Consider the following 27,671-nt stretch of genomic DNA (forward strand, 5'->3'; position numbering starts at 1 on the left):
TGTCTCCTCTCCCAACCTGGTTTTCCGTCTCCCAGCCCTCCCCCACTTTTCCCATCACTAGGGGACAGCGGAGCATTCTTTAGAACGGGATTAGTACAATCTCCTGGCCCCTTTGCAGGCGGGAGCCGGCCGGTGCTGAGAGGTTAATGGCTGCGCTGGAATCTTGTCAGTTGAGCCTGATGAATGTAGACTTTTGCTGCCGGCCTTTGAAGTCTGGTCTTTTATGGTCCCGGACAATGCAGAAGCCAAACAGAGACCCACCCTGACTGCTTCATGATTACAGTTTTTGGAACCTTCTTGAAACGTACACTATGCCCATTTGGGAAAGGCTTGTTTCAGGAAACGGCGTTGGTGTCCGTGGCATTCTGACACAATCTCACACTTTACTCTCCCTCCTCCCAGATCTGAAGGATTAGCACATCTAGTGTCACACTGAAAGGGTCCTTGGGGCCTATCACTTGTGCCCCAGAAGCCACCCTGGTTTGAGCCACGGGAGGCCTACAAAACCGTCTAAACCAGTGCATCTCAAACTCACGTTACCCGGAGCTCTTAAGATGCAGAGCCTGAGTCCACAGGTCGGGGTGGGCCCGAGTCTCTGCATTGCTAACACGCCCCCCAGTGACGCCACTCTTGCTGGTAGGACCATACTTTGGGAATTGCTGCCCCAAACCTCAGTGCCCATGTTGCTAATTCCCCAATTTAACAGAGGAGCTGTCGAAATGCAGATTCCTGGGTGCCACCCCACACCCACTGAATCCCAGGCCAGGGTTTGGCCCAGGAATCTGCATTTTGGCGAGCCCACCAAACGATCGTGCTGCTCCGTGTATCTGGAGGACTGCTGCTTTACAGAGAATTCTCTGGGGCCTTTACTTTGCGTCTCCACCACCGCATCTGTTCCCTCCTGTGCAGCGGGAGGGCACTGAGCTCTGAGGCCTGACACTGAAGAACTAAGAACTAAGGCAGCTGGAAGTAAAATAAAACCAGGGTGACCCGGAATGGTCTCCTCCTCCACTTGAGAGAGAAGTTTATTTTCTGGAAGGCTGTGGGGGTTCGCCTACTAAGCCGCATTGGTGGCCAGTGAGTGTCGTATTTGACAGCGTTGCTGTCAAAGTTTGAGCAGGAATCCACCTGCCTTCACCCTTCTTAATTAAGGGTGTTCTAGAGAATGTCAGATCGGCAGCATTATTAGCGACTCTGGGCCCGCTCCCCACTCAGATGAATATCAGTGGAGGCCGACCGCGATTTCTGCTACTGTCATCAGAATGGGCAGGCCACTGCGCAGGGGAGGGCCCTCCCAGCCAGAACAACAGGCTTTGTTTCCAGAATTTAGCCCTTTCTCTTTCGAAGTCTCCCCTCCCACTCCCTGCCCAGACACGCACCAGTGCCCTTATTTACTTAAGGTGCGATTTTCCCACACGTCATTTGCATAGTCTCCCAGCCCATCTTGTTCTGCCTACCTTGAAAGAAAATCAAAACAGAACCTTCTAGCCGAGGAAGTTCAGGTTGCGTCCTGCTCCAGAAATAGTTGAGTGGCGAGTTACCTGTAAGTTGTCTTATGGATTATGTATTACAGAAGCAGTGGTTTTTTGTTTTTGTTTTTTTTTTTAAATCCCCACATGAGAAAACTTCACTGGTTTTGTTGTTCCCAAGTAGACTTAGATTCCTTCTCCTGGTGCACATGCTTGCTTTATTGCAAGCCTGCCAATAATATCAAACTTAATGATGAATCATCGTATGAAGAAAGTCACTTCAAATTCTCATGAGAACCTTAATCATATATTATTAAACTGGGATAACTTTGTGGATGCCTCTTTTAGGGTCAGTATTTTTATTTGTTTTCTTTTGAAGTCATCCATGGCCTCTTGTGGTTTCTTCTTTATGCTTGGGGATCCAGCTCTCATTAATTAAGAGGTGAGGTTGGGTCCTCAGCTGCCTTTTCTTGCTTTTATTAGGCAAATTGAAGAGGTGTAGCCATCCATAATTTGGAAGGGAGTTAGAGAACATAGTAAATACTGCTATTTCCAAATCAGTTCCCTCTTAATAGCTTTCAAGCTAAGATAATCTTTTACTGAATGAAACCCCCTCCCCCAAGTCCCGCTAACTTGAGTGTCCCCACTATTTAAAAAAAAAAAAAATTCGGTAGAAATTTTTTTTTTTTCTTACTGCTCTGAATGGTCACGGTCATTTAGGCTGCTGTTCTCTTTTACATAAAGCCGAACCCTCCGTCTGATTCAGTTTAAACCACACATTCTGGGGGTTCTTTGAATTAGGGTGTGGACAGCTTGTTTGTGGAAGTTAGGAAGTGGTTAGTCAGTGTTCTCAGGGGTTAAGTTGACTCTTGGCCGTGGGTGATTAGCTATTAGCTGGATCCCTATAATTTTCCCAGGATAAGAATTTGCTAGCCTGCCTCTGGCTCTCTGGAAATGGAAAGCCTTCCCTTCTTGAGGGTGCTTGTTTTCCAACGTTACACAGCTGAGTGGCTCGGGCTGGGGGAGGGTGCTGGTCGTTCTCACTGTGGCTTTTCCCAGGTCCTGTTCTAGAAATGCTCTGCCCATCCCTGTTCCATGCTCACCCCCACCATCCCCAGGCTTTCTCCTGTTTGTCAAAGCTCGAGTTTTGAGAGGGCAGTCAGAGTTTCCCAGGGCTTGAAACTTGAGGGTAGGGTGGCGGAGGCTCTGCCCTCTCACCCACCCCAGGTGAAGGTTTATGTTTGTGTTTTTGTTTGGGGATCAAAGGCACCATTTGGCCTCAAAAGAGTCCGATTAATGAGGCGCTTATAAAGGAAACTTGACTCTGTTCCCCAATACTAGATAAACCGAGTTGACCTCCCCCCACCCCAAAGTGAGAAATAACTATAAAATGAATTAGCGTAAGCAGCCCCGGTAGTGGGCCATAAATTATCTATGGGATTGGTTCCAAGTGCTGTGGCTTCCCTCACTCTCCTGCAGAAGTGGGTTCCGAGATCTTCGCCGCCTCTTTGCCAGAGGAGGGTGCCCCCTTCCCCCGCTTGTTTGATTCATCGGGAGGCGGCTTCCTGCCGCCCTGGGTGTCTTGTTGCATTTTTTGAGCACTGGGGTCGTGACTTGCTGTTTAGACAAAGAGCCAGGCCGCCTTTGCGAAGACTGTCACACGGCTATTGTCACCCGAGAGTCCTTCCATGGCCTCCGTAGCTGGCTGGGCCCTGAACTGATTTATTCCACGCCCCCACCCTCGCCCAGCCCTGTGAGCCTGAGAAGAGAGTGGCTTTGTGAGGGCAGCCCCCGCCGGCCTCTCCCCAGACAGCTCTGCTTTTGTCGTGAGTCGCCTGGGAGGGGACCTCAGCCCAACCACCGAAAATGTTTGTTTAGACGGAGCCCCCGCACAAACCTTGCAAGTCTGACTGTCCTGTTACCCAAAATGAAACAAGACCAGAAAGGCCTGGACTTCTTAGCCTTGCATTTAAAGGGCACAGATCTCCCCGAATGTTGTAAGGACTAAAGGGGGGGTGTGCTGTCTGTCCCCAGGTGCCAGTACGGCTGGCAAGGCTTGTACTGTGACAAGTGCATCCCGCACCCTGGGTGCGTCCATGGCACCTGTAACGAGCCCTGGCAGTGCCTCTGTGAGACCAACTGGGGCGGCCAGCTCTGCGACAAAGGTACGCACCTCGGGGACCAGACCCTGGGGCAGGACAGGGGCTGCGGGAGACGCCGGAGACCTTAAGGGGTGGGGCGGCCGTAATCGGGTTTTCTCTTTTTATTTTTATTTGTAGGGGTTTTCATTCTGAATCTGTTAGAGTTTGCCTTTCACGCCGTGGTCTGGGATCTTTTTTTCTGGTTGGCGGGGGTGGGGTGGGGGCAGCGCTGGGAACTTGGCAGCTCGGCAGCCTGTACCGTCCGCTCTGAGCCACTGCTGTCCGGGGGTCTCTGGCAGATCTCAACTACTGTGGGACCCGCCAGCCCTGTCTCAACGGGGGAACCTGCAGCAACACGGGTCCCGACAAGTATCAGTGTTCGTGCCCTGAGGGCTATTCAGGATCCAACTGTGAAATTGGTAAGTGGTCCAGGCGGACCGAGAGCCCTTCGTTTAATTTTTGGGTACGCTCAGCTTAAAAAATAACACACTTGAGGATTCGTAAAAAGATGAAAATAGCCTCCAGAGTGAAGACTTGCCATCCCAGCAGTTCTGTGGGTCTTCGAGGCTTCCTTCAAGCAGCACGAGGGTCTCCGGCGATGCTGCCTAGCGTGGGGGGTGGGGTGTTTGCCGCGCGGTGACCCGGGCTCGGAGATGCCCTGGAATGTGGCTGGAGACACTCGGGGTCAAAGAGGCCTTCCTGTCTTCCCTAGTCGCAGCAGGGTTATAGCACGTGCTTGCTTTCATTTTTTCGAAGCGAGCTTGAGCTGGTGGTGGCCCAGGCATTGGGACTTGGCTGCGGGGAGAGGACATAGGTAGCCACAAGCGGGAGTCCCTTGCTGACTGCCCTCCTGGTTTTCGCAGCGGAGCACGCCTGCCTGTCTGACCCCTGCCACAACAGAGGCAGCTGCAGGGAGACCTCACTGGGGTTTGAGTGTGAGTGTTCTCCCGGCTGGACGGGCCCCACGTGTTCCACAAGTAAGTCTGGGCTTTGGCCTGGGTCTTTTCCAGGGGATCGCTATATCGAGTGTTGGGGTGGGGGCGGGGACCTGGGCTGGGTTCAGTGTCAGGTCTCCGTGATGGGTCTGTCTTGGCGGGAGGGGTGTCCGGTGGGTCTGGCTTGGGCTTCGAGCCTTTACACTGGAAGTCTCCGGGCGCTCTCCCCCTACCGCGCTAAGTTAGTATGTGTGGCGGCTACTGGGAGAAACTTCTCCATGGGACACCTCTGTCCCTCTTGTGTGCTTCTCGTGTGCTCCCTGGAGCTCTGCCTCCATGGAATCGAGTCCTAGTTCTTCTCCTTGCCGCCATGGAGACTCGGCTGCCCGCAGGGGAGGCGGTCACTCCTGAATTTGGTCAGGGGTGTAGGTGGCCCCAAAAGAGGGACCTAGGCTAGGGAGTTGTCATGGCTGCGAGGCCTGGCTGCACATCAGAACCACTGGGGTGCTGGACAGTGCAGATGTGGGGTCTGCAGTCTCCCTTCAGGATTGGGGAGTCCACATTCTATAACAAGCACCTGGGCTTCTGAGGTGCAGCCGGGCCTGAGGAGCACTGTCGGTAGGACCCTGAGAGCAGCATGCCTGGTGAAGAATGTGGGTTCCGGGGTTGGGGCACCGGGGCTGGTACTGTGGCCCTGCCTGCCTCTTGGGGAACTGGTCTTTACCTCCCCGGGCCCTGTTTAGACGGGGCAGGAGCGATTGCCATCCCCTACGGTTGTGAAGAGCAAGTTCACAGAGAGAGCCTGATCCTTTTTAAGTGGGCAGCAGATGAATGAAGAGGCCACTATAGTCCCATGCAGAAGTACGGGGGTGGGGACCCCAGCTATGTAATTTGGGGAGAACTCTGTGAGCAAATGAGATGAAGTTTCCTACCAGTAAAGAAGACTTATTTTTCCTTACCTCTTCTTAGCTACCCCTGAGCCATGCGGAAACTTTTCTTTTAAAAATACAGAGTAGGCAGAGCAAGATGTCCCATGTTCCCGGTGGGTCGATGCTCTGGGGATCCAGCTGGCTTTCCCTGCTGCTTAGGTCGGGGATTAAATGAACTGGGGCAGTGGAGGATTTAAAGCTAAAATCAGGCCTTATCGTCATAGCAGTCACTTACAGCAGGTGTCTGGCCCTTAAGTGAAGGCCCCTCATGTGAGGGTTGGCATTAAATTATCTAATTGTCAAACAGACGGAGATTAAATTGCCAACCCTTTTCCCTTTTGTCCAACAGACATTGATGACTGTTCTCCAAATAACTGTTCCCACGGGGGCACCTGCCAGGACTTGGTTAATGGATTCAAGTGCGTGTGCCCACCCCAGTGGACTGGCAAAACGTGCCAGTTAGGTAAGGAAATTTCTGCACCAAGGTTGGCTTTGAGGACCTGAGCTATTAGGGAAGATGAGCATGTGGCTATTGGTGTGAGTTTGCACACCATCATACTAAAAAGTAATTTATTGTCAAGAGTCCAGCGGGCCTGGGAGAGAGAACTCGAATACAAATGGCCTAGCTCTTTTAGGCCCTGTGGGAAAGTCGTGGGATTCCTTGAACCATGTCTATCGTCTGTCCGAGGAGTGTTCAGCTGGGTTCCAAACGGGGATGGTCTCATGAGGAATGAGCTGTCTGCATTCTTCCTGCCACATTTAAATCCCAGCAACTAGGCTGCAGCGAGTTTCGCACAGCAATGCCTGGTGGCTTTCTGCTCTCCTGTTGGGGGCCAGTTGTTAACCAGCATCCGGAAAGTTATCAATTAGCATTCCTTATTGGGTAGTGGCTAGGGAGAGGGATCAGCTGTTCAAAGTAGTGGGAACCTAGTATCTGTGATTTAGCTAGGTTATTAAAATGTCTCCTGGTTCAGAGAAACTATCGATAGGGTGTTTTTTGTGTGGGGGTGGGGGGGGTGGGAAGTGGGGGTAAATTTCCATTTCTCACTGCCCCTCCACATTTTCTTTCAGATGCAAATGAATGCGAGGCCAAACCTTGTGTAAATGCCAAATCCTGTAAGAATCTGATTGCGAGCTACTACTGTGATTGCCTCCCGGGCTGGACGGGTCAGAATTGTGACATAAGTGAGTACCTTTGTTTCGATTTTGATTTTTGTGGAACTTGGGTATTGAAGGCTTTCTCAGCCCGTATGTCAGCTCCAGCTCGAAGACTTGAGTGGTAAAAGGAAAACCTCGGAGAGGCAGTGTTTTTGGAGAGGGAGTGATCAGTGCAGAAATGAAAACATGGCACTTTATCAGGCTCATTAGCCGGTAAAACAGCCATATGCTGATAAGGTGGCTAAAACAATGATGTGAAGTTTCACTCGCTCAGTCTGGTGTGATGAGGGAGGGGTCCCACCCAGTGTAATAACCTTATGTCAGGGGAAGCACACAGGAAATCTGATTTGAGGTTTTTATCTGTCCTGATCGGAGAATGCTTTTCAATTAAGCCCAATTTCAATGTAAATTGCCTCTTTAATATGATGACTTGTTTATTTTTCAGATATTAATGACTGCCTTGGCCAGTGTCAGAATGATGCCTCCTGTCGGGTATGTAAATCTCGGCTTAAAATGAAAACCTTACTGACACGAATCTGTGTATGTGACCCTGGGAGGGCTCTGTCCCTCTGAGATTAAAAAATGCAGGTGAAAAGTGATTCTCTGGAAGTTTCACTTGGGCTCCTGTTAACCGCCGCCCCCCCTCCCCCAGCCTCCTGGGAGCCATCCCAAAGGCATGCACTTGGAAATTCCTCTCACACATTTCGAGAGGCTGGGCACTGAGCGATTTCAGTGGATCAGTGGAACCCTGGCAGTCATGCTGGACTGTCACAGCCCTGTGTTCGTGGAGTACAGAGACCAAAGCATGTGTTTCTCCCCCTCCCTTCTCCTCTTGCAGGATTTGGTTAATGGTTATCGCTGTATCTGTCCACCCGGCTATGCAGGCGATCACTGTGAGAGGGACATCGATGAATGCGCCAGCAACCCCTGTTTGAATGGGGGTCACTGTCAGAATGAAATCAACAGATTCCAGTGTCTGTGTCCCACTGGTTTCTCTGGAAACCTCTGTCAGGTGAGCGGTGCTAGAACCTCCAAAGGCCAAGTTTCTACAGCAGAGCTCCCTCTTCCCCATCCTCTTGCCCCCCACCTTCCCCTCCCTCTCCCCCACCCCTATCCCCTCCTGACTCTGTGGAGTCGCCATGAAATCTGTTACCATCCAGGGACCAGGGACTGCTGCTAGGTGAATGCAGGTGGAAGGACAGCGAGGAGTGGTTTTCCTCATAGTGTCAGCAGCCTGTCGATTTGACTCTGTGCCCCCGACTCCGAGCTCTCCCACTCTGCCCCGTTTTGCCCGTGTGTCCCTGGACGGTCTCTAGGACGTAACTGTGTATTATGTAGGGTGTTCTCCTAATGGCAGGAGGTGAAGGGGTCCGATTCCAGTGCCTCCTGCCCCAGAACAGTTCAAGTCACACCTGTTTCCTTTCCCCCTTCCCTGCTCCTTGCAGCTGGACATAGATTATTGCGAGCCCAATCCCTGCCAGAATGGCGCCCAGTGCTACAACCGTGCCAGTGACTATTTCTGCAAGTGTCCCGAGGACTACGAGGGCAAGAACTGCTCCCACCTTAAAGACCACTGCCGCACGACCCCCTGTGAAGGTACCTCCCCCACCTGCCGTCCAGGCTGGCCTCCAAGGCGCCCTCTTGCCCCAGGTGCCACTGCCCCCTCGATGTTCTCAGAAGCCATGTAGGTGAGACTAAAGGCCCCTAACCTGACCACTTAGGGAAGCCAGAGCATGTGGAAGCCATCTCTTCAGGCCCGCTGGTGGGAGAACCACGTCCACACGTAGCCCGGGGGAGAGCACGCCTCATCTGGGGTGGGCTGATGTGCAGCACTGAAACATTCCTCAAAGCAGCGCTGCCAGAACCTTCTGCGGCCGTAGAAATGTCTGTTCTCTGCACTGTCTCATGGCTGCTGTTAGGGGACATAGCTTTACAGATTCTGTGTCCTTCCTGCTTGCTCAAGTCTGATTACGCAGGAAGTACAGCTGGTCCTGCTTCCTTTAGCAAGCTTCTGCCAGACTGAGATGTCACAGGGAGGAGGAGAGGGGCCCACAGACACGTAGGCTTCTTAGCCACCTAGGGGGAAAATGCCTGGAAAAAAAGAAAACTTCTGTCTACCTGGAGTCTCAGCTTGGCCTGTCACAGTGTGATGTGGCCCACTGTCTGAGTCTTGGCCCCCGAGGTGCCTCTTGATTTCTTACCTTCCTTAGCCGAAGGGTGCCTGTCTCCAGGAAAGCAAGCTTGGCGTAGGTCCTTGGCTTAGGAATGCTGTGTCTTAGGGGTCCTTGGCCGTGATCTGATCCCGTGTCTGTCTTCTAGTGATTGACAGCTGCACAGTGGCCATGGCTTCCAACGACACGCCCGAGGGGGTGCGGTATATTTCCTCGAACGTCTGTGGTCCCCACGGGAAGTGCAAGAGTCAGTCGGGAGGCAAATTCACCTGTGACTGTAACAAAGGCTTCACTGGAACGTACTGCCATGAAAGTAAGACCCCTCTTCGGGGAATGGGGCTGGGTGCGCCCCTCCCCCCTGCCTCTGCCCAGCTCGGGGAGCATCTGAGCTTGAGTCGTTTTAGTCAGAGACCAGTGAAGGCTTACCATTGCATCTAGGACCTGAGACCGAGTTGTGTTTAAGTTATGAGATCACTGACACCTTGACCCTTCGGCACGCTTATGTTCTGGAATCTTACTAGTTTGAGTGGTCCCACTTTTCTGTAGGAGTTTCTTCCCCACTCCCACCAAGTAGCTTAGCCTACGAGGCATTAAATAAAACAGACTGGAGGCTTCTGCCTGATAAGCTGCCTGTTGAATTCGAGAAAGGGTCCTGATGGAGTTGAGAGTGTTGAGGTGCCCCCTGGCCCCTCATTTTCTCAGGAGGTGGCCTTGGGACCAGTGCCTGGCTATGGCATTGGGTGTTCTTTATTCACCAGCGTTTGTGTCTTCATTTCACAGATATTAACGACTGTGAGAGCAACCCCTGTAAAAATGGGGGCACCTGCATCGATGGGGTCAACTCCTACAAGTGCATCTGTAGTGATGGCTGGGAGGGGGCCTACTGCGAAACCAGTGAGTGTGTGCTCTTTCTGGGCCAGACAGCTCTGGGACGCCGGCGTGGGGGAGGGGAGAGAATCCTCATGGGAGGCTTGTCTTTTTTTTTTTTTTTTATGGGAATGAGACCGTGAGACCCCAACCGTTCTTGGCATGGGATAGCAGTGCCTGCGTCCTGTTAGTACGTGTGAATGCCGAGGAAGCCAGGGGGAGGAGCTTCGGGGGAGGAGCTGTGGCGGCAGACTGTAATTAGGATAAATAGGCCCCGCTTGCAGAGAAAGTAATCCTCTTTCTGTTGCGATCGTAATTTGTGCCTGTCCTGACATTAACTTCCATGGGAACGACAGAGGCCTGTCCCTGTCCTGCCACCTTGGGGTGTCACAAATAACCCGGTTGAGGGTTCCTTTACTCCTGGAGAAGACGGAAGGCGTCGAAGTCCCGGGATTGCTCAGCTGGTCTTGGACCGTGGGGTGGAGGTGGCCTTAGGAAGGGTGCAGCTCTTACATGCCCTGAACAGTTCTGGAAGCTTCTTGAGCTGGGCGTCTCTTTGATCCTAGATATTAATGACTGCAGCCAGAATCCTTGCCACAACGGGGGCTCCTGTCGTGACCTTGTCAATGACTTTTACTGTGACTGTAAAAACGGGTGGAAAGGAAAGACCTGCCATTCCCGTAAGTGGTAGCTGGCTGGGAGGACCCCCCCCTCCACGGTCCCCCTCCCCACGGTCTCCCCCCCCCCCCCTCTGTCTCCTATGAGGGGGCTGGCCAGGGGCTCACACGAGGTCCCCCTCCTCCAGGTGACAGCCAGTGTGATGAAGCCACCTGCAACAACGGTGGCACCTGCTCTGACGAAGGGGACGCTTTCAAGTGCATGTGTCCTGGAGGCTGGGAAGGGACGACCTGCAACATAGGTAGCTTTCTGCCCCACGCAGGGTTGGCTGTGGGTGTGGCCATCTCAACACCTAGGACTGTTGTCGTGGTGGGTCCGGTTCTTGGCTCCCCGAACTGTCCTTGGATCCTCAGGGAGGTGGTCTTGTCTGTTCTTGTCTTGTAGCCCGAAACAGTAGCTGCCTGCCCAACCCTTGCCATAATGGGGCCACCTGTGTGGTCAACGGGGACTCCTTCACATGTGTCTGCAAAGAAGGCTGGGAAGGGCCCATCTGTACTCAGAGTGAGTGTCCCCCTGCCCCACGCGCCTTGAACTCTGCGAGGGCTGCAGGAGCACAGCCTGACAGCCTCAGGGACTGGCGATGGAAACCAGAAGCAGAGCTGTTTGATGTCTGCTTCTGCATCACCTGGGTCTGTTCTAACGCACTTGATGGACTGCAGCCCTGACCTGGGCATGAGAAAGTCGCCGAGGAGATAAGTGGAGACAGATGGTGTCTCGGTTCCCAGCGTGGGTCTGACCAGCAGCCTGTCTCCTTCCATTCTCACAGCCCCCTGCCTGCCCTGAGCGGGGCCTCTTCCTGTGTAGTGTCCCACGGCACAGGGAACAAACGGGTGGTGCGGGCCTGGTTCCAATTGAACGGAGGTCTTCAGCGCCTTTTGCTGGTGTAAACTACAGCTCTGTCGTATGGGTATTAGGGAAATAAGGGGGGTTTCTACTTAGGGTTAAAACTGCTTTGCCTGGTGAAGGCCTCGGTATATTAAGTTGTCTTTTTACTTTTCAGATACCAATGACTGCAGTCCTCATCCCTGGTAAGCATGACTACCTTCAAAGCCAGCCCTTGTTGGCCGCAGCATGCACAGGCATCCCCCAGGGATCTTGTCTAGAATGCAGGTTGTGCTGCAGGAGGTCTGGGTGGGGCTGCAGACCCTGCCTAACAAGCGCCCAGGTGATGCTGGTCCTGCTGGTCCGTGGATCACACTTTAATTAGCCGGCTGTGTCTCCATTGCAAGCCCTGATTCTCCACCTGGGCTGTGCACGAGGCTCACCAGGGGAGCTTTTAGAAGTCCCAATGCCTGGACTGCAACGGAGACCTGTGATTGAGACTCTTTGGGGGTGGGACCCGGGCGCCATTATTTTTAAAGCTCCCCAGGCAATGGGGATTGCGGCCGGGGTGAGAGCCGTCGAAAGTAACTGGCATGGCTCCCTGTGGTAAACTGGCTGGTGGAGTTGTGGAGTCATGGATCTGTGGATTGGGCGGTCAGTAACTGAGGCAGTCTTTGCTTTCTTCTTAGTTACAACAGTGGCACGTGCGTGGATGGGGACAACTGGTACCGGTGTGAGTGTGCCCCTGGTTTTGCTGGACCTGACTGCAGAATAAGTAAGGATCGGCCCGATATACTTTCGCCAGTGGTGTTCTTTCCCCTAACTCCGACACTTTTTCATCTTGAAAATGGTTAAGGTCACTGATCCCTTTAGCCCTGAGAGGCACATAACCTCCCACCCCCACTGGGCTGAAAACAGCCCTGGCTGGAACCTCCCAGTTACCTGCTGGTCCTTCCCCCGGTGGCACAGCCAGCCCTCTTCTAGCGGAGGGAGTACCAGCCACAGAACTGGATGATTAATCTAATTCTGAGGCCCCAAGGAAACCATGCTTTTCCCCATGACTGCCCTGGAATTATGGGCAAGTGGACATTAGCCACAGAAAACCGAGCTAACGGCAGTGGATGGGACTAGGGTTGTGGTTTCCAAAGGTTTGATCAGGCCTTGGTGAAATGATTAAAATAGGAGACATGCAATATCGTTTTTCAGGGTGCTTAAAGTCTCTTTATTTTGAGCCTTTTCCTACTTTTTTATATGCCCTTTAGTTTGGCGGGGGGGGGGGGGAGTGATACCTGTATTTGTTGTTGTTATTCTCATCCCCAAATTATTTGAAATTTTACTAATGCTTGAGATCCCTAAGTCTGGGACTGACTGGTCTTCAGCACTAAGCTGGGGTAGATTTGGTCTATTCCATGTTTCTAAATTGTGTTGGCAAGCTGTTGCCTTGGCCCACTGCCTCTTTTTGTAAATAAAGTTTTATTGGCACACAGCTACTCCTTTATGTACTGTCTAAAGCTGCTTTCATGCTACAACAGAGTTCCATGGTCATGACAAAGCCCACATGGCCCGCAAAGGTTAAAATATTTGACCCTTTCCAAGAACTTTGCCAGCCCTTGTTCTGAGTTGTACTATCTGATAAAAAGCCTATTTAATCAAATATTGCTGCCTCCTGAACTGACTCTCAGCTGCTCAAAAGTCAGGCTAATGATGATTGGTGAGGGCCAGTGACTAGGGGTTTTTGGGGTACTGATCGGTACCTTTATTTGGGTGCTGGTTACATAATTCATCAAGCTTATGCTTACGGTTTGTATGCTTTTCTGGCTTATATGAGGTGAGTAAAAACTTAGAAAAAACATCATTGCTTCCCACTGGAGCCTAAACTTGATCTCCATTTTCCCTAGACATCAATGAATGCCAGTCCTCCCCGTGTGCCTTTGGGGCAACCTGTGTGGATGAGATTAATGGCTACCGGTGCATCTGTCCCCCAGGGCACAGTGGTGCCAAGTGCCAGGAAGGTATGTGGGTCAGGCTGCAGCTGCTAATGGGTCTTGTGGGGTGAGCAGGCACTACAGTCACTACAGTTACCCTTTGATCCCGAGTGGGCACTGTGCTAAAGGGAGAGAACATGGAGGGGGTATGCAGAGGGGGCCACAGGGACTGGGGAAACTGAAGGGGTCCCCTACAAAGAGGGAAGCTGTTTTCAGTCCTACTCTTGGGCAGTGTTGCTGTGTGACAAACCATCCCAAAACGTGGCTTAGAGCAGGCATTGAATTGTCCTGCTCGTGGGCATGCAGGGCAGGCAGAGTGAGAATGTGCTGCAGGCTGGGCTCTGGTCTGTTCTGTGTGCTTCCTCACCCTCCTTGGACCAGCAGCCGTATCTGGCAAATGGCGGGCTTGCAAGAGGCCAAGCCCAACTGTGAGAGACTTTGCTCACATCACTTCCCCAAAGGCTGCACTGGCCCAGCCAGGTGGTCATGTGGCCACGTGCAAAGGCAGCAGGTGAGGGAAGGAGACCGGTTGTCCCATGGCACAAGGCAGAGGTATAATCCTTCCCTAACAGAAAGGGAGTGAAGAAGAGAGAGTGGTCTATAGAAAAGGAAACCCCTTCCACTCAGGCATCCTACTTTTCAGTTTCAGGGAGACCTTGTATCACTATGGGGAGTGTGATACCGGACGGGGCCAAGTGGGACGATGACTGCAATACCTGCCGGTGCCTGAACGGAAGGATCGCGTGCTCCAAGGTAGAGCATGAGGGCCTCCACGGCTCACCTGTGTTCTGGAGTTGCTGCCGGGTGCTTCTCCTGAGCTGCGTGCTCCATCTCCCTCTCCTCTCCCTCTCCAGGTATGGTGTGGCCCTCGACCTTGCCTGCTCCACAAAGGGCACAGCGAGTGCCCCAGTGGGCAGAGTTGCATCCCGATCCTGGATGACCAGTGCTTCGTCCGGCCCTGCACGGGTGTGGGCGAGTGTCGGTCTTCTGGTCTCCAGCCTGTGAAGACCAAGTGTACCTCTGACCCCTACTACCAGGAGAATTGTGCCAACATCACATTCACCTTCAACAAGGAGATGATGTCACCGGTATGGAACAACATCTTTTTTAGTTTGGAATGAATGGCGGTGTGTGTCTGCTTGTTCCAAAGCAGGAGCATCCCCAGCTAGGATCTTGTTCTCCTTAGCTTAAGTTCCTAACTTCCAAGGAAACATCAGCCTTTTCTTCCCACCCCCCCCTTCTTCCAGTATCTTACATGTATGGTTTTTAAATGTGATTCTAGGGTCTCACCACGGAGCATATTTGCAGTGAATTGAGGAATTTGAATATTTTAAAGAATGTTTCTGCTGAATATTCAATCTACATTGCTTGTGAGCCTTCCCCTTCTGCGAACAATGAAATACACGTGGCCATCGTAAGTATGAGGCCCAGTCACACTCCCATTACGTGATTGCAGGGTGGTTCACAAACCTCAGTTAGCCACTCTCCAAATAGTGAGGACGCTGAACCCGAGCTTGGCACATGCGTTCAGTAACTCAGTAACAGCTACTGTGGAGTGTCGCCTGGCCCCTGCATCTGACCGTTCTCCTTTTTCCAGTCTGCCGAAGACATACGGGATGATGGAAACCCTATCAAGGAGATCACTGACAAAATCATAGATCTTGTTAGTAAACGTGATGGGAATAGCTCGCTTATCGCTGCCGTGGCCGAAGTGCGAGTGCAGAGGCGGCCTATGAAGAACAGAACGGGTAGGTGGCAGGTGGGGACAGTCCCCTTGAGGGAGGACTATCCGATCTCAGTTCACCATCCAGCAGGTGGGGCATTAGCTGACAGTTTCCCCTCTTGAGGACCACCCCCGCCCTCCCCCTCTCCAGCTGCCCCACTATTTAACTGGTGAAAAAAAACGGGCCAGCTGCCATGTGCAAGATCCTATGATGATGGGTAGAGGTACCTTTTTTCCCTGGTGCCAAGCTGTGCTCTCGGAAGCTGGCACCCCTGTAGAACATGCACTGTCTCTAGATCCACTGCAAAGCCCTAGGGCAGAGCATTGCTGCACCTTGAGCTCGTGGCTGGGCAAATCCTGCTGTGTGGCATTCCGGTGTCGTGGGACAGCCCGGCCTAAGCACTGGGAGACACAGGCTGGATAGGCAGCCCGATGGCCCTGTGGGACATCCACACTCCCCTTTTGACCACCGTTGTTCTAGCTAGGCGAGAATATGGGACATTTGAGCTGTGCATGCTCAGATCGGGTTGCCGGTAATGCTGAAAACCAGATCCTCGAATGAGCTGCTGCCTGAGGAGCCAGGAGCCTCGAGGGCGGCTGCTGCGCCTGGTCTCTGGGGAGAGAGGTGTCAGGGTCCCCAAGGGCCCTGGTTCTGTACTTATCAAGCTGTGAAGTGACAATATGGGGTTGTGAAAAGAGACTTGTCCCCATGGCACCCCTTTTAGGAATTATGGGCAGGAGCACACCACTGCTGGTATTCTTTTGTTCGTGTGATGGCTTTTTTTTTTTTTTTTTGAGAGTTAATTGGTTTCGTGCCCGCCTTACAGATTTCCTGGTTCCTCTGTTGAGCTCCGTCTTAACTGTGGCTTGGATCTGTTGCCTGGTGACGGCCTTCTACTGGTGCGTGCGGAAGCGGCGGAAGCCCAGCAGCCACGCTCATTCGGCCTCCGAGGACAACACCACCAACAACGTGCGGGAGCAGCTGAACCAGATCAAAAACCCCATCGAGAAGCACGGGGCCAACACGGTCCCCATCAAGGATTACGAGAACAAAAACTCCAAAATGTCAAAAATCAGGACACACAACTCTGAGGTGGAGGAGGACGACATGGACAAGCACCAGCAGAAAGCCCGGTTTGCCAAACAGCCGGCGTACACGCTGGTAGACCGAGAGGAGAAGCCCCCCAACGGCACGCCAGCCAAACACCCAAACTGGACAAACAAACAGGACAACAGAGACCTGGAAAGTGCCCAGAGCTTAAACCGGATGGAGTACATCGTATAGCAGACAGTGGGTGCTGCCGCCGCTAGGTAGAGTCTGAGGGTGCTGGGGGCTTGTAGTTCTTCAGCTGTTGTGTCCTAGTCCAGGCTGAGGCTGTCGTTGACTTAGAACCCTGTGTTAATTTAAGTTCTGACAAGCTGGCTTACACTGGCAATGGTAGTTTCTGTGGTTGGCTGGGAAATCAAATGCTGCATCTCACAGCTATGCAAAAAACCAGTCCAAAGTGCCCCGGCACACGGCCCCCCACAGCCACCAGCTCTGGGACCAGGCTCCCCGGAGGTCGCCCGGCCCCTGGGCCTTGAGCTCCCCACTTCTGCCAGATGTCCCGATGGTGATGCAGTCTTAGGATCATAGTTTTTATTTATATTTATTGACTCTTGAGTTGTTTGTGTATATTGGTTTTATGATGACGTACAAGTAGTTCTGTATTTGAAAGTGCCTTTGCAGCTCAGAACCACAGCAACTATCACAAATGAGTTTATTATTTATTTTTTTTATTGTATTTTGTTGTTGGGGGAGGGGGGACTTTGATGTCAGCAGTTGCTGGTAAAATGAAGAATTTAAAGAGGAAAAATGTGTCAAAAGTAGAATTTTGTATAGTTATGTAAATAATTCTTTTTTATTAATCACTGTGTATATTTGATTTATTAACTTAATAATCAAGAGCCTTAAAACATCATTCCTTTTTATTTATATGTACGTGTTTAGAGTTGAAGGTTTTTGATAGCATTGTAAGTGTTTGTCTTTTTTTTTTTTTTTTTTGAACTTATTTTCTTACTACGTGTTGCCTATAAGCCAAAATTAAGGTGTTTGAAAATAGTTTAAAACAATAGGATGGGCTTCAGTGCCTGGAATACTGGTGGAATTTTTTTTTTTTTTGTATGACGTCAGATGTTTAAAACACCTTCTATAGCATCACTTTAAAACACGTTTTAAGGACTGACTGAGGCAGTTTGAAAATTAGTCTAGAACAGCAGGTTCTTTTTTTTTTTTTTTGGTCTGCTTTAGACTTGAAAAGAGACAGGCAGGTGATCGGCTACACAGCAGTTTAAGGGAACAAGTTTGAGCTTCGACTTTACGTAGCCAAAATGTGAGTGGTTGAATATCATTAAAAATATTGAATTGGTGTGCTTCCAACTTCACACAATCTTATTTTGTAAATTCTGATTTCTTTTCACCATTCGTATGTAATACTGAACCACTTGTAGATTTGATTTTTTTGTTGTCTACTGCATTTAGGGAGTATTCTTATAAGCTAGTTGAATACTTGAACCTTAAAATGTCCAGTAAGATCACTGTTTAGATTTGCCATAGAGTACACTGCCTGCCTTAAATGAGGAAATCAAAATGCTATTACAAAGTTGAAGATCAAAAAGGCTTATAAAACAGTTAATTTCGTTGGTTCACCATTGAGACCGTGAAGATACTTTGTATTGTCCTATTAGTGTTATGAACATAAAAATGCATCTTTGATGTGTTGTTCCTGGCAATAAATTTTGAAAAGTACTATTTATTAAATTTTTTGTATGAAAGACGGAACAGTGTGGCCTCTTCTGAGCTTAGGTAGTTTTGCTTGGCTCTGTCTTGCTCTTTGCCACCCCGCCGAGTCTGTTCTGGTAAGCGGGGTGTGCTAAATAGGCCTCGCCTGACAGGGGCACGGAGGAAAACCTGAAAGCCTTTTCAGCCACGAAATTCAGCTGAAGTTCTCAAAAAACCATGGGCTGCTGTGAAGCCAGAGCTGTGAGAGAGCCCCATCTCAGGGGCATTGATTCCCTTGTTATTCAACAGCAAGTGTGAATACTGCTTGAATAAACACCACTGGATTAATGGCCTGTAGTGTGGAGGTGAATTGTTTGTGAGCACTCACGGGAAATGCCCACCACACTAAAAGGGTTTTTAAAGAGCTTGGAATTAGTGTTGGGGGAGGAAGAGGGAGATTCGGTCCTTTCGATCTCCCCCCCCCCCCGCCCCCTCCCCCGGCTACTTGGATTAATATTAATGTTCTGCCATCATTCTGGACCACACCCTTGTGGCTTCTGTGCACACTTCCACCTCCAGAGTGGTTTCCTCGCTGCACAGGAGGTGGTAGTTAGAAGCTTCTGGGGTTAGAGCCATCTACTCATCACCTTATGCCGAGGGAGTCCGTGTTTGGGTGGCCTCACCATTGCAGCTGTGGGGTGCCAGGTAGCCGGCCTCTGAGGAGGTTCCAGAGGTCACACATCAGCACCTGTTTAGGACAGGAGAACTGTGGTTCTCCCTCTGGCTGCTGGTGCCAGAGGCCAAAACGGCCCTGCCTCCACATCACAGGTGGGGTTGGGGAAGCTTTGCCTCTTGCACCTCTGTAACCAGGGATGAGCCACAGGGACGGGCACATGGATGGCTTCCAGCAGCTGTGTGAAGCTGCCAGGAGTTCCCTGTTGATGAGCAAGCCAAAGCTTACCTTCCTTGGAACTGTCCCCTAGCACTGCACAGTCAGGCCATCTGCCCACCTCTGGTCTGCATAGGTTTTTCTTCTTCCTTGGGAAAGTTTTCTTTTACCAGGCTAGGAACTATGTTCTCTGATGGGCGTCTGTTTAAGAAGAGGCAATGGGCTTTAAAAATATCCCTAGCTTCCTGGCAGAGCATTGAGGAGTCAGAATCCAGAGCAGTTCGTTTGGGTTTGCTGGGAAGGCAGCCCGGAGGACCTGGACACCGGCGAGTCTGGGTTCCCACGACAGCTCCCTGCTCACCATGGTATAGCAGTACTTTCTGTCCCTAATCTCTGTCGGTGGACAGCTGGTTTCTGCAAGGTGGGGTGACAGGGAGGGAGAAGTGCTCCGGTACAGACCCAGTGAGCCAGGACACCATCTGATTTAGCAGTGCTCAACTCAAACACCATCCCGAAGCAATATCTTGCTCCGGTGGTTTGTGAACTTGGATTCTTCAGGACCCCAGAATTCCTTGGGTAGTTGCCAAGTGCTTTTGTGCCAAGAGAAAAAAAGTTTAATGAGCCTCTGCAATTCTTTATTCAGGAGGGAAGTGATCTTGAGATTCACATTTGTTGTTTTAAGAAGTCTTCTCAGTAGTGAGAAGGCAGAGATCAGGCTCCTCTAGGCATGGCTCAAAGCCAGGCCCTGAATCGTAAAGGGCAGTTTTTCCCCTTCTCCAGGTAGAGGTAATCAGGCAAGGAAGCCCTGGTTATCTTGGGGACGAGGTGGAAAAGAAGGGACTCCATACCCTTCCCATTCCCCATCAATGTCCTGGGCCCTCTTGAAGCAGACCCTGGAAGAGAAAGAATTTTTAGTCCAGAAACTTGACCAACACGAACCCTAGCATTAGACCATACCACGAAACTCCAGTAAGGAATTAACTCGAAGCTGACTGTGCTGAGATTCCAGACTTAGACAATATAAAATCAGAAAAGGGGGTGGGTGGCTCTATTTTAATTGATGACAAGTCCAGTGAGACTGGGCAACACTCAGAAGCATAACTTGGAAGCAGGTTTCTCTCCATGCAGATTCCCAGGCCCGGTCCAAGAGTCCAAGGCCAGGGAATCTGCATTTTCAACAAGCTCTCACCTCCCTCCCCTTCCTCTCTGGCTTATGGATAGTAAAATTTAAGAACAACTCTACTAAAGTACTAAAGTATAAGCTCTTCATTAATTACAATGTTTTTCTTCCTTGTTAAACTGAATTAAGTAGCCTGCAAGCCAGTTTGTTGCTAAATTGCCACCTGACATCATTTTTAAGTAAAATAATTATACTGCCCCTTGAGCAAGTTGTGGTCTAAGTGCTTCATGTTTATTGGCTGATCTGAGGGGGTCAGTGAGTCAAAGTTAACTTATTTGGTAAGAGTTCTTAGGTGCCCAAGAGCCCAAGGAACAAGAGCATGGGTTTCCCACCTTCCTCAACAGTGTACACCTGTCTATCCAAAAGTGAGCCAGTGTGTAGCTAAAGGCCAGTTGCCTTTAAAGAGTAAAAGGGTCCTACGGACCTACAGAAGCTTGCAACTTCGGCTGGGCAATGTTCTGTCATTTCCGCCTCGGCTGCGGCTCCTTGCCTCTACTGGGAATGAGAAGCAGGAGTTCAGAGGTTCCTGGTCTGGGAAGACACACAAGCACTGGGTTATGGGAAGCCTCCTCCTGCTAATGTGTATTTATACTTTGTGAGCTCTGATTCATCCTAGCATTGGAACAGAAATCTGCTTCCTGAGGTTCTGTTTTTAAATAGATAGTTTGCAAAAACAACAATTATTTTTCTTAACATTTTTTTTTCCACCCCACAAGCAGCTAAACATCCCGGCCTGGGCTATGTCAGTCTCCAACAATGCCAACAGACAGCTTGGTTACTGGAGGCAGAAGGGTGCCCTGCAGCAGTTCTATAGGGTGCCGGCCCCAGAAGTATTAAAAACAAAGGTTAGAAACCATTAGGGCAATCTTGTTGCGTCACTTCGAATCCATGAGATATTTCTGGGACTATTAAAAATAACGAATTTCCCTTTGTGAACAGCTGCCTTCCGATGGTGGTTAAAAATAAGGTAGTGGGGTGATGCTCATGGGGCCCCGGGTCTCACGGCACTCTGCAGGGCACCCTTTGAGAGCGTGTCAAAAGGGCGCGGCTCCCTTGCTTTGGACATAAATTCCACCTGTGTTACTTGCTCTTGCATGCCGGGCACAACCTTCCTGGCTTAGAGTGTGTTTCTTTCAAGTACCAGGCAGCTTTTACAAGTCTTAAATTATGTATCATTAGGCATGGGTCTGGTATTAACCTGTGATACGCACAAGTCGGGAAAATTACCTTAGAGAGTGAAGGCTCTTAAACCAATAAGAACCTGGACCTGAGGCCTGCCTGCTGCCTCCAGGACCCCACCCCCGCCCCTTCCCCTGCAGTATCCACATCAGGGCACCTGAGGGTTGAATTATCCCGAGAGCAAAAGCAGATGCCAGCAACATGAAAGTAACAGCTTTGTTTTAAAGAGAAGCTCTTCTGGCAGGGCCAGTGGGGCTTCTCCGTGGTCCTCGAGGGGAATCCAAGTTTACAGCTGGCTTCCTAATGACTACTCAGGCAACCGAACGGCTTGGCTCCCACTCTGCCCCTGAAGAGTGCAGAGCTGCTTCATTTCATCAGTGCTGAGACATGCGCAGTTGAAAAGCCTCCGTCTTAAGATTCCCTGGACAGGGTTGCAATTGGAGACCTTACCCGTCAAAGGCTCTGGAGGGGAAACTGAGGCCTAGAGTGGTTGGAGGACTTGACTTGCCTAAGGCCACACAGGGTTAGCAACAGCCGGGACTAGAACCTCGGGCTCCTACTGCTTGGGTTGCTGCAGTTTCTGGGAATTTGCCAGATTTATGTCCCGATCCTGCCTTTGGTGTGAATTTCAAAGGCACAGAATTGGGAGAACAGTGATTAACGAAAAGGGGCTGCAAAGCCTCAAGGGAGGCTGCAGAGAGCTGCCACAGAGACACTGTCCCCAATCTGAGTGGTGCCTCCTGCAGGTTTTGCCTAGAAAGTGTCATCTTTATAAATCTGACAGCAACAGGTATTTTCTGAACCAAAGGCTAAGCCCCGTCCCTTCGGAGGTGGTTCCTTTGTTCTTGGGCAGCTTCAGATTTCCCTCTCAGTTTCTGCTTCACATAACTAGAACATAAGACTGCAGGAAAAGAGGCTCAGAAAGGAAATCGACAGCCCCACTCACTAAAGCCTACTCTTCTGTGCACGCGCACGGCAGGCACACTTTACACCTCTCAGGGCGTTGGTACTGCTCTCCGTGTATGAAAGGGGGTTGGGAGGGTCCTGGCCAGTGTCATGTGATGCCAACTGTGATTCGGCTTCATCCCACATTCCCTAAACACTCCTGCTTCGCCCGGCAAGCTACTTCCAGGTTATTCATGGAAAAATCACCTGAGCATTGAAAAATACTAACATCCTAGTAGCCTGAATGCAATGCAGTTCGCCCCGTCTAGCGTGCAGCTGGGCCAGCCCAGGCAGATCTGGGAGTTCCTGGCACTGCCTGTGGGCAGCTCTCCTTCCTCCACCCAACACCCCAAAAAGCCTACTCCCCCATGCTCTCCCCACCCACCACGGGGGGGGTTAGAAACATATCCCACAAGTCATCTTTAACCTGTTTGTCGTGTCAGGGTAGGCCAGAACTACGTATTATACAAAAATTTCCCATGCGCTGAGGCACCCACGCTGAATGACTGGGAAAAACCCTGTCCTAGAGACCAAAATGTAAGCCTTCCAAGTTCAGGACATTAACAAACAGATACCCTTTCTCTGGGGGCTCTCTCTGGCTTTGCTGGTTGGTGTGTGGAAGTGTTTTTTAAATGGAATCAAGGCCCAACACAGAAAGGGAGAGCACGAATGTGAAACAGCTATAGGTTTGCACAAAACTACAGAAGAAGTGTCTGTGAGCAAAAGGAAAGCGAGTGGGAAGGGGCCCGAAGGGGGTGGGCAAGGCCTCACCACAGCCTTGGGCTTTCCCCACACAGCCATGACCCCAGAATTTCTGCGTTTCTTGGGAGCTCTTGGTACAACACTCAACAAAAGATGTCCTGAACATTTCCTCCAGGGCGCTGTGCCTCCACATGGGCCTGATGGGTGGCCTGTTGCTTTCACCTTCTCGGTGTGCAAAGCCAGGCTGTCTGCTGAGTGGCAAAGGCATATGCTCTGGAGCCAGACTTCCTTGATTCCAATCACAGCTCTTCCTTCCCGATTTCTGGCATGGTGTTTTTTGCTTGTGCGGTGTTAACCTCACACAGCTGCAGCCCAACAGCAGAATTTCTGGCCTTGGGAGTTGGACAGACCTGGATTCTAGGCTCTGCTACTTACTGACTTTGGAAAGTTTCTGAAATTCTTTGCATCTTGGTTTCCTCATCCGTGAAACGGTGATAATAAATGTGTGCCACTGTTCGTATTCATGAAAAGCGCTGCAGGAAGAAGAAAGAACACTGCTCTGTGGGATAGGATATAGAGTCCACTAAAAGATTAAGGAATCCAGCTAGATTCCAGTGACAGTCTCTGTTCTCGCCACTAACTGGGCCCCGGGCCTGAGAAGAGCTAAGGAAAGGTTGTTGGATATGGAGGTTGACAGAAATCTAAGATGGCCCCCAGAGATTCCTGGGCCCTGGTTATTTGATCAAACACTAATCCAAGTACTGCTGCGAAGGGATTTTGCAGATGTCATTAAAGTCCCCAATTAGCTGCCCTTAAATTATGGAGATTTTCCAAGTGGGGCTGACCTAATCACAGGAGCTCTTTAAAAGCAGTTTTTTCTCTGGCTGGTCACAGGAGAAGTCAGAGATACAAAATGTGAGGGATTTGGCACAAGGGATGTTTCTTCATTCTTGAGACGGAGGAGGCTTTGTGGCAAGGACCTGAGAATGGCCTCCAGTTGCTGAGTGAATTCCCCTGGCCAATCCCCAACAGGACAATGGAGTCCACAGTCTTAAAATGGCAAGGAACTGAATTTTGCCAAAAACCCAAGGGGGCTTGGGAGTAGGTCTTTCCCTAGTTGAGCCTCCAGATGAAGATACAGCCTAACTGACACCCTGATCAGAGCCTCATGAGACCCAGAGCAGAGGATCCAGCTAAAAAGTATCAGAACCTGTGAGATAATCAATTTGCACTGTTGCAAGCTGCTAAATGTATGGTTGTTACACAGCAACGGCAAAGTTCTCCTCCAAAGGGAGCCGTCCCAGGCTCCATCACGTGGTGGTGCGGGTCCTGGCTACACAAATCGGCTTTTCCCCAGTCAGTTCAGTGCCTGCTATCTACCAGTGTAGCAGAAAGAAAAGTGCATTCAAGACAAGAATGAACTAGAGGACCACAAAAAAACTTGGTTCCCAATTAAATTCTACAACAGTGTGTGGTCTGCCAGTGTAGACAGCTCTCAACAGCCTCTAAAAGTAATAGAACATGGTTCTGTCTTCCATATCCAACCTCCCTACCCTTTTACACAGTTAGAGCCAGATGAGGTTAAGCCCAGGTGCTTGGCCTTGCAGGACTCCAGGACACATGGTCTTGGGTCAGTTTTCTCTCCTTATGTGATAATGTTTGATTCATTTTCTTGATGAGGTTTTCAGAGGACTGGACGTCCCAGAAATACTTGGTAATGGCCCCCTCCCACCAAGCAGCCTTTCCCTAGAAGGAAGTTCCCTCCTCGGCTGTCCTCACTGCGCAGTGGCCGTTTGCTCTGGACTGAGTCAGAGCTAAATATCAAGCCCAACTTTCTCTTGTACCATCTGCTCTGTCCTGAGCCTGCCCTCAGAGGGGCAGCTGGCTTAGGTGAACACGCATAGCCAGTGGCAGAAAGTTTAGGTTTCTCTTAAGTTCAGTGAACTTTTCTAAAGTGTTACCAGGGCCTAGAATTAGACCTTATAAACTTTCAGAACAAGAGCTAAAATCATTTCTACAGCCAGGATCCAGAACATGCAATTTGATAAACTGGTGTTGAGGAATACTATCTTCAAGAGCAAACAAAGCCAATTTGATGTGGAATAATCACAGATGGACAGTATTCTTGTCTTTGAGCCTGTATAGAGATTTTGGTTGAGATCCAGAAGGTTCTTCTAGCTAGAGATAATTAGCATCAAAACAAGAACCCCAATAGCAGATCCCCTGAATCTTTGACATGGAGAGCTCTTCTCCCAGAAGTACTTTCGTACTGATGGGCACTTTTCACTGGGGAGCCACCGGAGGACACTTTACTAGCTGTCCCAGGGTCTGCCCAAGCAGTCACCACTCTGCTCTAGATGGTCACCGTGCCAAGCAGAGACACTGGGAAAAGGCTCACCAGGGAAGCATTTTAAGGGGAACATAAAAATCAAAGCGGTGCTATAGCTTCACAAGCCTCGATTCATTCTGGCATTGTTACAAAAGGGCCTTCTAGGCTCCTCCTACTGGGACACATCCCAAACACCCAGTCTGCCACATCAAGGCTGGAGGTCGTCCTAATTCACCATTCCACCTTCTCCCTGTGACAACAGGAATGGATGGGCTGGTATTAATCCTCCCAGGCACCCACAGTGGTTTGGGAAAGAGCCTTCTGCATGCTTCTCACCAGCTGAGCCTGTTAAGGAGGAAGAGAAAAGGCCTTATGAGCCACTGGGCTTAGAAAAATTCCCAGTCAATCCATCACCTGCCTCCTCCTGAGAAGGGTCTGCAGTGCAACGCACAGTTCCCGGGGCAGGTGGAGAGAGGGAGGCAGCAAGTGGAAGTAAGAGCTGTGTGTCTGTGTCCCCACGACAGAGAGAGAGAGAGAGAGAGTGTGTGTGTGTGTGTGTATATCTAAGCGCGGAGACAGGACCAGTAATAGAAGAGCCGGTGAGAGGGCGTGGGAGACTGGGAACTTATTTATAAAATCTCTTCAGCCCTAAAGCAAGTCAAACTCCCTGCTGAGGAGTTGCTTTTTCTTCCTCCCTTTTGAGTCTTGTGTGCTGAACTGACCTCTCCCCGGCAGAGGTCAGCGCTCTGCTCACCCCGCACACACTCGGCCTTCTGGGGCTTGATCGCCTCAGAAGCCTGAAGACGAGAGAATCCTCAGCTCTAATTTCTGAGAGAAAAGCTGTAGTAAATCTCGTGAGGAAGCTGGTCTGCATGTGTGTTTTAAAGAAATATATTTACGTGATGATCTTTGGGAACTGTGGAGAAAACAAAAGGCCAACAAGAACACTGTACATCACTGGAGTCCCCTCCCACAGCCTACTTCACCCACTAAAATAAATCAGGCTGGGTAATGAATGAGGTTTTAAGAAATGTAACCGAACTTAAAATACAAGGTCAGCATCTCATCCTAGGTAATCCTTTGGAGGATGAGAAATTCTCCTGATTTTCCCACAGGGTTATTTCAGATGTGCTTTCTGAGCCAAACTATTTTAAAAGCGTTCATTCTTCCACTGCCCTGCCAAATGTGAACTTGAGATTCACACGCACTTTTCGAGAGCTTATTAGTGATATTAATGATCATGGATCAAAGGCAAACCCTAGACAATTATTTAGGTGCTTTAAAAACTCGTCTTCTGTATGAGGGCAACAATTTCTCAGTGTTGGCAAAGACGAAGCTGCTCTGATGTGCTGGGTCTAAAGCAGCATTACTGACATAGAGGGCCTGAAGGGGAAAACAAAACATATCTCTGTGTGTGATTAAAATGTACGCCTATTGACACCTTGTCACCAAAGCGTTTCTCATTCATTTAAAAGTAGGCACACTCCTGACTTACACGCCCCCTTTATAAAGGACACTCAGCTCTGAGCACACCCTGCCTCTTTTAACATCCACTATTTAAACACACACACCACCCCCCCTACATTTTAAAACAATTTTTAACTATGGCTTCTCATTAGAATCAGTGTTTGAAGCGTTTTTAAAACTGCTGATACCCAGGCCAAATTTCAAGGATTCTGATTTAACTAGAAACTACTAAGGTAATTCCAAAGTGCGGCCAGTGGGAAGAACCTGTTTTTTAAATGGATACAAAAATTACCACATGGGAGTGGTATGTTTACCTTCAGTGTGGCACTTAAAATAGGAGAGAGAATTTTATTTGACAAAGGAAGAAACTGAGGCCCGGGAGGTTAAGAGACTTGTCCCAAAACACACAAACCAATTAGTGGCAAAGCGGCAGCCTGAACCCAGGGTTTGCAGCCTGGAGCACCACGCCATCTCCAGGCTCTGGATCCCCAGCCCAGACCCCAGGCCCAGGGCAGGTCAGCCTCCCCGTGGGCCAGGCCAGCCAGCATGCTGGCAGGGGCAAACCACAAAGAAAGGCGCTTTGCTTCATCGACTGCAGTGGTTCTCAGCATTTCACGCACAGCTTTTCAAATGTATTATCCCAACCTCATATTGAAATGCCTCTGAAAGGTTATGTACAGATCCAAGGGGAGATACATATACAAGCAATAAGAGGGGCCTGAGATCCCGTCATAACAGGCAGTGTAGACAAAGAGTTGGCCCAGGACTTTATTCAGTGGTGAACAAGGACTAGATCCACTTAGAAAATGGAAATGAATCCACTTGGGAAATGTCAAGATTTTTCTGGAAAGGAGTCAAGGTTGCATACTTTAACTTCTCACAAGAGGGATTTCTCTTAGCTCACAACTGGAAGAAATGGGAACATATCTGCATTGTAAAGACCACCCCAGAATCTTATGGGCCAATTTAATCATAACACCCCACACATGGTTCTCCAGACCTAAATGTTCAGAAGCAGAGCTCCTTGGGATTATTTTAACATAGTGCTCAAAACCTCAGAGTTGCTTCAAGAAGGAAAAAATCTCTAAGAGAATATAATTTTAAATCGCAGGTTCAGAAAAGGGCATTTTGGATGTATATTCCTTGGGGCTAACTCACTTGTTTTGGAGAAAAGTGATACACACTCATTTAATTTTTTTCAACAGTTTTACTTTTTATTTATAAAGCAGGTTCGTTTCCGCTACATACTACTTTGACCCATGTACTTTCAGACACGTTCAACTATTCAAGCAGTTTAAACAAAACAAAAGACAGGATAACTGTGATGGGGAAAAAAGAACT

At 50.0% G+C, this 27,671-nt stretch overlaps 1 protein-coding gene across 1 annotated transcript in view; it reads left to right on the forward strand.

Annotated features, from left to right (window-relative positions):
* The window catches only part of JAG1 (jagged canonical Notch ligand 1), a 35,600-nt gene extending 17,614 nt beyond the window's left edge, over positions 1 to 17,986 (forward strand). Inside the window, exons 6-26 of the mRNA XM_021689196.2 lie at positions 3,504 to 3,634; positions 3,910 to 4,029; positions 4,474 to 4,587; positions 5,824 to 5,937; positions 6,546 to 6,659; positions 7,078 to 7,124; positions 7,471 to 7,644; positions 8,078 to 8,228; positions 8,952 to 9,116; positions 9,584 to 9,697; positions 10,237 to 10,350; positions 10,476 to 10,589; positions 10,733 to 10,849; positions 11,349 to 11,376; positions 11,860 to 11,945; positions 13,069 to 13,182; positions 13,799 to 13,908; positions 14,010 to 14,243; positions 14,438 to 14,569; positions 14,753 to 14,903; positions 15,706 to 17,986. Of these exons, the coding sequence (XP_021544871.1) occupies positions 3,504 to 3,634; positions 3,910 to 4,029; positions 4,474 to 4,587; positions 5,824 to 5,937; positions 6,546 to 6,659; positions 7,078 to 7,124; positions 7,471 to 7,644; positions 8,078 to 8,228; positions 8,952 to 9,116; positions 9,584 to 9,697; positions 10,237 to 10,350; positions 10,476 to 10,589; positions 10,733 to 10,849; positions 11,349 to 11,376; positions 11,860 to 11,945; positions 13,069 to 13,182; positions 13,799 to 13,908; positions 14,010 to 14,243; positions 14,438 to 14,569; positions 14,753 to 14,903; positions 15,706 to 16,163 (2,902 nt within the window). The 3' untranslated portion in view covers positions 16,164 to 17,986. The remainder of the gene's footprint in view (positions 1 to 3,503; positions 3,635 to 3,909; positions 4,030 to 4,473; positions 4,588 to 5,823; positions 5,938 to 6,545; positions 6,660 to 7,077; positions 7,125 to 7,470; positions 7,645 to 8,077; positions 8,229 to 8,951; positions 9,117 to 9,583; positions 9,698 to 10,236; positions 10,351 to 10,475; positions 10,590 to 10,732; positions 10,850 to 11,348; positions 11,377 to 11,859; positions 11,946 to 13,068; positions 13,183 to 13,798; positions 13,909 to 14,009; positions 14,244 to 14,437; positions 14,570 to 14,752; positions 14,904 to 15,705) is intronic.
* The last annotated feature ends 9,685 nt before the right edge of the window (positions 17,987 to 27,671 follow it).

The sequence above is a fragment of the Neomonachus schauinslandi genome, chromosome 10 (genome assembly GCF_002201575.2).
Source record: "Neomonachus schauinslandi chromosome 10, ASM220157v2, whole genome shotgun sequence".
NCBI classification, from domain to species: domain Eukaryota; kingdom Metazoa; phylum Chordata; class Mammalia; order Carnivora; family Phocidae; genus Neomonachus; species Neomonachus schauinslandi.